The sequence below is a fragment of the Glycine max genome, chromosome 1, assembly GCF_000004515.6.
Source record: "Glycine max cultivar Williams 82 chromosome 1, Glycine_max_v4.0, whole genome shotgun sequence".
In the NCBI taxonomy this organism is placed as follows: Eukaryota; Viridiplantae; Streptophyta; class Magnoliopsida; order Fabales; family Fabaceae; genus Glycine; species Glycine max.
In genome coordinates, this window is record NC_016088.4 from 55,936,395 (window position 1) to 55,946,471 (window position 10,077).

General features: G+C 33.1%; 2 protein-coding genes across 3 annotated transcripts; both read left to right on the forward strand.

The window, feature by feature from the left end:
* Positions 1–970: 970 nt before the first annotated feature.
* LOC100793132 (rRNA-processing protein fcf2) lies at positions 971–4,495 on the forward strand. Its single transcript, XM_003517415.5, has 6 exons — positions 971–1,246; positions 2,569–2,803; positions 3,013–3,073; positions 3,809–3,886; positions 4,011–4,126; positions 4,253–4,495. The coding sequence occupies exons 2-6, from the start codon at positions 2,571–2,573 to the stop codon at positions 4,362–4,364; spliced, it is 600 nt and encodes a 199-aa protein (XP_003517463.1). The 5' UTR covers positions 971–1,246; positions 2,569–2,570; the 3' UTR covers positions 4,365–4,495.
* A 726-nt stretch (positions 4,496–5,221) lies between these two features.
* On the forward strand, positions 5,222–9,347 carry LOC100793663 (O-glucosyltransferase rumi homolog). 2 transcript variants are annotated; one of them, XM_006573707.4, is made up of 7 exons: positions 5,222–5,451; positions 5,615–5,772; positions 6,084–6,664; positions 7,886–8,078; positions 8,200–8,264; positions 8,422–8,632; positions 8,714–9,347. In XM_006573707.4, exons 2-7 carry the CDS (start codon positions 5,629–5,631, stop codon positions 9,086–9,088), a joined length of 1,569 nt encoding a protein of 522 aa, XP_006573770.1. In that variant the 5' UTR covers positions 5,222–5,451; positions 5,615–5,628; the 3' UTR covers positions 9,089–9,347. The 2 variants fall into 2 exon arrangements, with proteins under 2 accessions (XP_006573770.1, XP_040873140.1); XM_041017206.1 differs by lacking the exon at positions 5,222–5,451 and having other exon boundaries at positions 5,505–5,772.
* The last annotated feature ends 730 nt before the right edge of the window (positions 9,348–10,077 follow it).

The window sequence follows — 10,077 nt, forward strand, 5'->3', positions numbered from 1 at the left end:
TTAGTTAGATTCAATTTATCTTCAAAAAATTTTCCGGAAAAAATTGGATATATTTTTACTTCTGTATGTTACACTCTGGGAGCTTATGCTTTCAAAACATAATTATACATATTGGAGTTAATGATTTACTTGTTAATGCCATTGTTTGAATATGTAATGCTATAAAAAGCACACTAAATCCACAAGTCTTGCAACACAATTACTTAAAGCATGCTTGCATGTTTAGCATGATTACCTTGAGAAAACTTACCTTTCCAAATTATAAGACAATTTTTTTCCTTCTAATGTATATAGTGAATATTGAACTTAACATACTAGAAAAATCAAGTGTCTCCCCATTTTATAGTAGACATTTAATGTTATTGTTGTTAGTTCTTATCAAATATGTAGTCCCAAACATCAGATTCACACCTTTTTACAAACCTTCTACTGTAATGCTTCTATTAATTCAAATATAATCATCTACACTATCCGCACATGCCAATATCGTGTAACATTCTCCCTTTTTTCTTATTTTCTCCTACCGTGAAAAACCTATTATATTTTGATCTAAAGAGTATTAATTCCAACTACTAATGTAATTATTTCCAGTAAAACCAAATTTTGAAAGAAGTTTCGAGTCCTTTAAATTTGGGCGGAGAATGGTCAAATTAAATCAATTTATTTATTTTTTGACATAATTTTTTTCAAGTAATATGATTAGTGTAAAATAATAATAATAATAAATAAAATAATGTTTTTTAACTTCAAAAATTTATGCTTAGTATAGAAATTATGTTTATATACAAATAACTAAGTACAATTGTTAACTTGAATTAACGTTAGTTAATTAATTAGAGGTTCTTTTTGTTGTTGGGCTAGCACGTACTTGTAGCCCAAGTAGTGTGTGTTAGGGTTCCTTTCTTTTTCACTGGGCTGGCTCGGTTAGAGCCTAGTATAACTGTGTGCACCGTTGTAAGAGCTTCAGTTTTGCTTTTCTTTTCACACGCAAATTATTTGTACTTTTTCCTTATTCACCAAAACGGCGTCGTTTTGATTTGGGGGGAAACAGCACAACACGTCGAACTACCCTCCCTCACTCAAAACCCTCGACGCTCACTCCCTCTCTCACATCGCAAGCCAGCCACCGCCTCCACTGGTGGCACTGTCATAATCCGGCGCGAAGTTGCCCCCTCAACGTGGGAGAGTGTCGCTGAAGAAGTTGTTTCGGGTACGGCTAAGAGATTTCTGGGAATCTCATCCTGAGGTATTTGTTTAATGAGGTTTATGGTGAAATATGAAGCATTTCTTATTGCTGATAATTCAATTTTGCCTTGATTTTTGTTCCTGCAAAGCATTACTCGGTGGTTGTGTAGTTTTGTTCATGATTGTGGTTGTTATTGTGCAAGATTACTATAGGCGTGCAATCCCTTTTATCATTGACTTTGTCAGTATGAAATGGTAATGGCATAGTTTTTGTTGCTAGGGCTGAGTTCTTGAGACGCTGTTCCAACTTAAGTCTTGTCATCTGTTCGGAAATTCACAATTCATAAATGATGATAATTTTTAATTAATCCGTTTTTTTTAATAATGAGCAATTACTACTGCAATCACAATAATTACTTTTTCTTCATGCATATTATTGTGTCTGAGGGATGCATCCATGTGTAGGGTGATGAAATCTTAATATTTTTTGTCACGGTGCCTTTGAAATCTGAATATGTTAATTAAATCATCATGGTTGGGGAAAGGTCTGATTTCTTGGATGAAGACTGAATACGAGTGCCTGAATTTGATGACACCACTTTGACTCCTTGGGCATAAATAGATTATTTGCTATTGTAGTTGTTTGGAACTTATCACGTTTGAAACTTTATTTGTTTGGAACTCTATGTGTGACTTTCTTTTGTATGAAAACCTTGTCATTTCTTTAATTATGACTAATGTCTTGGCAATGGACTACTGGATTTAGCATAGTTTGAGATTTTTTAAGGTATGGTTTGATTTTATTTTTTTCTAAGCATAAAGAGTTTACAGGTTATGAATTATTTGGAATTTTTTATTATAGACCAGATCATGTGGGTCAACTATTGACTCATCGGGTCTACTCCTGACCAGTGACCTGATTCACTGACCAAGTCAATGACTGGTCTGAGTCTGATAACATTGGTTTAGCTTGTCCCTTTGTTATTCATACGATTTACTTACCTAGCTGGCTAGCTTATTCTCTCAACTGCATATGTTTCTTGCATTACTGGTTTGTTTAAATCAATTTATTTTTTCTAACACATCTCAGGTAATGCACCGTCTATTTCTTTGTTTTGTGCATCTTACTCAAACCTTTACAGTATGTTTTTCATTGGAATTTTCTTTGTATGCTCATATTATTGGGAGTTATTTGACACTACCGCAAATTATGAATAGTCCACCATTAACTTCTATTTAATTCCAAAGTTGTTTTTTTGTGAAACTAAACACAAATATGAGAAGTGCTTCCTATTGCATATGTGGTTGAGATTGTTATTCTTCTTGTGTGTGATTATTAGATATAATTTTTGGGATCTCATTATGCAATTGACTTTGATTCAGGAATGCCAGCACACAAACCAGTTGTTGGGTTATCATGGCAACCACAGTTGCCTATTCCATCATCATTCAAAGCCACTGATGGGTCTCATACCAAACCTCAAACTGAGGCATCAAGCAGCACTGTTAGGAAATCCAGTTCAGAACTGGTTGATGGCCTTTTCGTCCCTCCAAACGATCCCAGAAAATTAAACAAGTTACTGAGAAAGCAAGCTAAAGATACTGCTGGGAAAAATTGGTATGCAAATGAGCATATTGTTCTCTCAAGCAAGTTTGCTAGCATGGCCGTTTTTTTTTTCTTTGGTTTTTTATCTATTCATTTTTGCACAGCTTAGCTGGATGTAGTGATAGTAACCTGTTTTTTGCAGTTATCTTTTCTTATGGTTTCTCTTTTGCTTTTTAAGTTGGAGTATAAAATGTAATTATCTTATTATATTAATCTGTCAGGTTCAATATGCCGGCCCAAACCATCACCCCTGAGTTGCAGAAAGATTTGAAGTTATTAAAGGTGCTTTTGAATTTTAACATCTCTACCTTTCTTTCTTCAAGGTTTTTTGAATATGGTCAAATATGATGTTTTGTGAAAGTAGCTTGGATTGTGTAATAACATACACATACATAATTATATTCAAAATGAAAAGAATTAATGAAAGTGAAAAGCAGCAAAAGTAGATGATTCTGCTTTCTCCAAGTGATATGGTAATGGAGGAACATTTAGGATTTAAATTTTTATTACTGTTTTGGAATGAAAATTTTAGGTCCTTTTTATGTTTTACTTTTGCTTTTATAAGAAACCTTCTCGTTGTCTGGGACTTGGATTATGTAGGATGTAAATTTAGATTCTTGCTTGTTGCTAATGCTGTATGTTTCAATGATTAGTAGTATTTGCTGCTTCCTTTACCCCATTTAAAACCAATTAATAATTGTCAGCCCTGATTCGTAATTATATCATGTTACAGTGTTACCTTAGAACTCTTCTGGAAATTTCCTTGATGTGGTGAAATAAGATGCAATGATGTATATTATTGTATAAAATTTCAAGTTAAACTCTCATGCAATGGCTATGTTCATTTGAGGATGCAGTGACAAATGTTGAGTCGGATTAAAAACATCAGAAAAAAAAAGTCTTGCGCACATGCAGAGATTTGAATGTATCTCTAAATTTGTGTTAAGCTGCTAGTTTTGTTTTGTGCACCAATTCTTATCCTTGGACATTAACAAGCCTGTACGTTGATGGTTACAGTTGAGGGCTGCCCTTGATCCAAAGCGGCACTACAAGAAAGGTGATTCCAAATCGAAGACACTTCCCAAATATTTCCAGGCAGGTTTTCGGTTACATATGTTTGATCACACAAGCATATGTTTGAGTGTTATTACTTCTTCCATCAAAATATGAATTTCTATTTGACAGCTTTTTTATCATTTGAAATTTTGAATATGATCAGGTTGGAACAGTTGTAGATTCTCCGTTGGACTTTTTCTCAGGCAGATTAACAAAGAAGGAGAGGAAAGCAACGCTTGCAGATGAGCTGCTTTCTGATCAAAACCTTGCAGCCTATAGGTAAGACAGCCTTAAACGATATTACTGTCTGGTTAAATATGAAAAGACCTCTCTAAATTAGAGAGTTGTTTATGCATGTTCCAATGCTCTCTAGGTTACTTATTCTTCATTAACTAATTTTTCTAGGAAGCGGAAGGTTCGAGAAATTGAAGAACAAAATCGACCAGCTGGGAATGAAAAGTGGAAGATTAAGGGTAGCAATTCCCGGAAGCGGGCTAAGGAAAGGAGGATTTACTGAATTTCTACTCATTTTAGCTGTGGGCGCAGATTATAATGCTTTTTGCAGTTTAGAATTATTACAGGTTATATGAAAATATCTTAGCTGTAAAACCTATTGATGCTGTGTGTTCTTCTATCGTGTTTGACCAATCTCTTTAAACTCTTCTGCTTGGGTTTTTCATACTTGGACCACATTATAAAATTTAGGGGAAATTGCACTCACCTCTCCAGAGGTCCTTTCAAACGACAATTACATCCCTTCTAGTTTTTAAACAAACACTTACCCCACTTATTTGTTTAATCAAGATAAAAGAATACCAATGTCTTTAGCCTCTTCTGTTTCGGAATTCTGTTTCAGCCTAAAGCACGTCTTTTTTTATGATGAAGTAAAAGAATACCTTTCATTTTGTTTTAAGAAAAGTAATGGGTTTATTATATTTTTAGTCCCTAAACTTATGATAAGGAGGTGTATTGTATTAGGATTTTAAAAGATTATTTTAACTTAAAAAATCTTGTGGATTTTAAAGAGATTATGTAAGAATATTATGATTTTTTTAATATTATTTTTGAGTTTAATTTTTTTTAATTTTAATGAATTTATATCAGAAAAATTTAAATTTAAATGGTTTGAAAGGATTTTATAGATCTATAAGATTTTAAATTATTCTTAATAACTTTAACACGATTTTTTAAATAATTAAAATTATTATTAATATATATTTTATTATTTAACATTTCTCTTAAAAACAATTTTTTCTTGATTTTTCGTACACGTTAAGACGATCATTAATTTAAAATAAATGAAAAGGATAAGCATTGATTACGACAACATAGAAACACATTAATTGCTGTTTGTATGATAAAAAAAATCACAATCAACATTTTGAAAACCAAGTCGTCACAAGGGTTTTGAAATCAAACCAACTGGAGACTATTCTACATTTTATAATTGAACGGTGGGTAGGTTCGTAGGATGCATAATTCTGTGTGGCACGCTGCTAACAGCAACACGTTGGTGGATTTTGACCCTAAAATCTCTTTATCATCATGTCATGATGCTGTTTGTTGCGATGTGCTTAATTAATATCAATCAATAATTGTTGTCGGTAATTTCTGCTAATCACTACTTATATTCTGCTGCATTATTATCATTAATTGAAAAGGGTCCTTATGTTCTCGTCCCCACACATTTGACGAAACATTGAGACCTCTTTGTATCCTTCTCAACCAGAATCACTCACTCAATTTCTCTTTTTATAAACTAAACAGGAATATACAGTAGGATGATGCAGAGATTCATAACTGAAAGGTCGAAGAAACAGTTAACAACGGATTCCACTCTTGTAAAAAAGGCTCCAGTATCTACTTACACTCCTCTGCTACTCCTTCTCATCCTCCTCACCACTGCCTTTGTCTCTTCCCTCTGGGTAATTTGTTCACACTTTACACTCGTTTTCTCCATTTACTTTTAATTGCAGTGCTTGAATATGTTGTGCAATGCATAGAGTATTAGTATATATATTACTTAATATTAACGCCCTATGTATGTGTACAATTTTAAATTTTTTTTATCAATAAATATTACTTGTTAGAATGCTAATTTTATTAGTAGAATTCTTACCTTTTCCCTTAATCCTTTGATCCATCTTATATCTCCCATGTATGTGTACAATAACATGTTCTGATTGAATCGTTCAATTTTGATTAGATTAATTCAATTGAATTGCGTCTCTTGCAGTCTACGCTTTCTACGACTAACACTAAACCGACGATTATTGGCAAGAAAACCTCAGTGGCAAATGTTGTTTCTGCAAAGGATAGCAAAAGCGAAGAAAAATCTAGTAGCAGGAAAAGGTTTCAATTAGAAGCGACATTAAACTGCAGCAATAATGGGAAGCAAAGATGTACAAGTTATCCGACAAGTGGAGTGTTTGAAAGGGAGGAGGGAGGGGTGTGTCCGGAGTACTTCCGGTGGATCCACGAGGATGTTGGGGCGTGGAAAGAGAGAGGGATAAGCAGGGAGATGGTGGAGAGAGCGAAGAAGAGTGCACATTTTAGGTTAGTAGTGAAGAGAGGAAGGGTGTACGTGGAGAGGTATAAGAAATCGATACAGACACGTGAGGTGTTCACGATGTGGGGCATTGTGCAGCTTCTGAGGAAGTACCCAGGTAAAGTGGCAGACCTTGAGCTCATGTTTGATTGTGATGACTTACCAGTAATCCGTGGGAGCAGCCTGGCTGGGCCTCCACCCCTTTTCCGTTACTGCGGTGACCGCTGGACGGACGACATTGTCTTCCCTGATTGGTCCTTCTGGGGATGGTACGTTCCTAATTTCTAAACATCATGCCACACTCCATTCTAATTGCCCTACACCAGCGTGCTGTGAATACAACTGAACACCGAACAGAGCTTGGTGGCTTCGCGCCGTGTGAAAAAAGACAAACTGAAAATGACAGCTTTCAAAAGTCCAATTTCCTTGCGCTTTCGCCAAGGATACAGCTAGCTAGGTAGCCTTTGGTAGGGGTGTGCTTCTTTACCAAACCAAACAACTGTTTTAAACCATTAAAAAAAATTGATTTTTAATAGTTTTAAATTAGTCAAATTAATTTTATAGAAATAATTTTATTAGTCAAACTGCTTTTTTTAATAGTTACTTTTTTTTTTCAAACCAATTGGAGTAAAAATCAATTCAATTTCAGTTTCATTATAGTTCCATTTGAATCAGTTTTTTTTTCCACATCTAGGCATTCTTTTTTATTGTGTACCTTTAAAAATAATTAAAAGTATATATATATTTTAAAAGTGTTAATTACATAAATTAATACGATAAATTAACTTTTCTTTTATAAAAAATCATTATTGAAAGCGATAAAATGGGATTGTGTGAATTTTAACTATTTCAAGTAGAATGGGGGTACAGTATTGGGGAAACAGTCGTTTTTTTAGATGATAGTATTGCATTTTCTATTTCAAGTACCTGGTTTTTCTACATATACCATTTACATATTCTTCCTTTCTTTCTTTTTTATTCTACCCGTCATTATAGGTATTTTTTTTTCTCGTCTCTATTTTTGTTTTCGTACTCGGTGTAAAAAGATATTTTTTTTGTATGATATAATAATAATAACAATAATAATAATAGCATGCGGAATTCGTTATGCGGAGCTTTCGGGCATGGGACCGAGGAATCTTTCCATTGGTTTGTGCTAAGAAAAGTTACATAATTAAGGAGTACTCCTTTTTTCACTTTATGGAATTTAATGGATCCCTTGATCTTTAGGTGCTGATTTGAATATTCTTTAACTTGTTTTATTTTTTATTCGAGTCCTTTTAATCAGAACCATATAGATATTGATAAAAAAACATGATAGAAAGAAAAAAAAAGTAGACGTTGAGTGCTAAGCATGTGTATATGCACAAACATTTCACATTGAAGCTGCATTATTGTGGAACTTTTTGGCATTGTAAAAAAAAAATTTAAAAAAAGTTGTGGAACTTTTCTGTTCATTCGATTAATGTACAAGCCAATTGTTATTTTAGGGCTGAGATTAATATAAGGCCTTGGGAACATGTGTTGAAGGAGATGGAAAAGGGCAATAGAAGGATTAAATGGAATGACAGAGAACCATATGCCTATTGGAAGGGAAACCCTTTTGTTGCCGAAACCAGACAAGATCTCCTCAAATGTAATGTTTCAACCACCCAAGACTGGAATGCTCGTTTATATGTGCAGGTATACCTATATATATATATATATATATAGGCTCTCTTACATTAATAATTACTCCCTTACAAAACGACGATGATATTTATTTTCCCCCATTTGAATTAACATTAGTAACATATATATGTAGGATTGGATTCAAGAATCTCAACAAGGATTCAATAACTCAAACTTGGCAAGTCAATGCACACATAGGTAGTTCCAATTCTCCTGCGGATCTCCCTCGAATATTTTGCACACACATATGTTTAATATTTTGTACCTACATGCAAAAGTTAACACAGGCACATAAATTGGTTACCCCTCTATATGCATACGAAAATTAACATTGACAATTGTACCTCCCTATCAGATACAAGATATATATTGAAGGATATGCGTGGTCTGTGAGTGAGAAATACATCCTAGCCTGTGATTCCGTAACGCTAATGGTGAAGCCTCGTTTCTATGATTTCTTCATAAGAAGCCTGCAGCCAATGCAGCATTATTGGCCTATAAGGGACAAGGGCAAGTGCAAATCCATCAAACATGCAGTTGATTGGGGTAATAATCATAAGGAAGAGGTGAGTACGTAGTCACGCTCCCCTTAATTAATTCTTTTGAAGTCCACATTGTAATTAATTAAATGTGCACCAAATTAACAGGCACAAAAAATTGGTAAAGCAGCAAGCAAGTTTATTCAAGAAGAGCTAAAGATGGATTACGTGTATGACTACATGTTCCATTTGCTAAATGAATATGCAAAGCTTCTAAAGTTTGAGCCAAGAGTGCCAGAAGGAGCTGAGGAGCTGTGTGTGGAGGCCATGGCATGCACAAGAAGTGGGTTAGAGAGGAAGTTTATGACTGAATCAATGGTTAGGGAGCCTTCAACAAAAGCCCCGTGCTCATTGCCTCCTCCGTTGGAGCCAACGTCGCGGAGGGTGTTTTATGCCAACAAACTAAATTCAATTAGGAGAGTTGAGAGGTGGGAAGATAACTATTGGAAAAACAGCACTCAACAGTTGCATACACGCATTTGAATTAATTAAAACTCAACAATTAGCAGCATGCCTTATTAACACAAGGTATGCTACGCACACTAGTTAGTCACCCTCTGAGAAAGAATTCTGGTAATGCAAAGCCTACAAAATATAAATTATGCGTTCAGGATTTAAGTTTGGATTTAGGATATTTAGAAGAGACTGTGAATCTAGACAGAATTTGTTCACATTTATTTATTTATTTATTTTCCAGGTGTATCAATCCCTAATCAATATCCATTCATTTTAAAATCAAAAACATGCATGCATGCATACTTATATTTTATCCTTTTTTAATACAGTATAATTACAATAAAGGTTTAATTACATTTAGAAAAAATAAATTATCAGCAAGAAAATTGATGATAAAGTTAATAAAATAAATTCAACTTTTATTATCATAAAAGAATGAAAAAAGAAACATTAGTCATTGAAAATAAAATATATTTTTTTCTTTTAGAAAATTGGAGTACCATTTGTTTTTCTGAAATGACATTTTCACAACTAAAATATTCTATTATTTTACTAATTGTAACAATTTTTCCGATGTCTCTTTATCATTTTTAATCTAAATTATTAATTGTAATATTTTAAAAAAATTAACATATTCACAACCAAGGATGACAATGGGATAGAACTGGTGTGTTTACCTATTCTATTGAATTCGGAGAAACTCAACTTTGTTCCCATCACATTCTATTGGATTCCCAGAAACCTGCGAAAAACCCATCTTATTTTTAAAAAAATTATTTGTTCATATGCATTAAGTAAATAATAAATTAAGTTATCAATTACATTTTAATTCAATCAATATATATATATATATATATATTAATATATAATTTAATAAAGAATAAATATCGGAAACATAATTAAAAATTAAATTATATTTTTAGTTAAATATATAATTTTTAATTTTGTTATAATTAGTATTATAATTATAATATTATTTATTTAAATATTAAAATAATTATTCTATATTTTAATAA

Coding starts and splice junctions, on each gene's coding strand:
- LOC100793132 (XM_003517415.5), top strand. CDS start 2,571: ATGCCAGCACACAAACCAGTTGTTGGGTTATCATGGCAACCACAGTTG. Junction 3,074..3,808: donor AAGATTTGAAGTTATTAAAG/GTGCTTTTGAAT, acceptor TGATGGTTACAG/TTGAGGGCTGCCCTTGATCC. Junction 3,887..4,010: donor CACTTCCCAAATATTTCCAG/GCAGGTTTTCGG, acceptor GAATATGATCAG/GTTGGAACAGTTGTAGATTC.
- LOC100793663 (XM_006573707.4), top strand. CDS start 5,629: ATGATGCAGAGATTCATAACTGAAAGGTCGAAGAAACAGTTAACAACG. Junction 5,773..6,083: donor CCTTTGTCTCTTCCCTCTGG/GTAATTTGTTCA, acceptor CGTCTCTTGCAG/TCTACGCTTTCTACGACTAA. Junction 8,079..8,199: donor ATGCTCGTTTATATGTGCAG/GTATACCTATAT, acceptor ATATATATGTAG/GATTGGATTCAAGAATCTCA.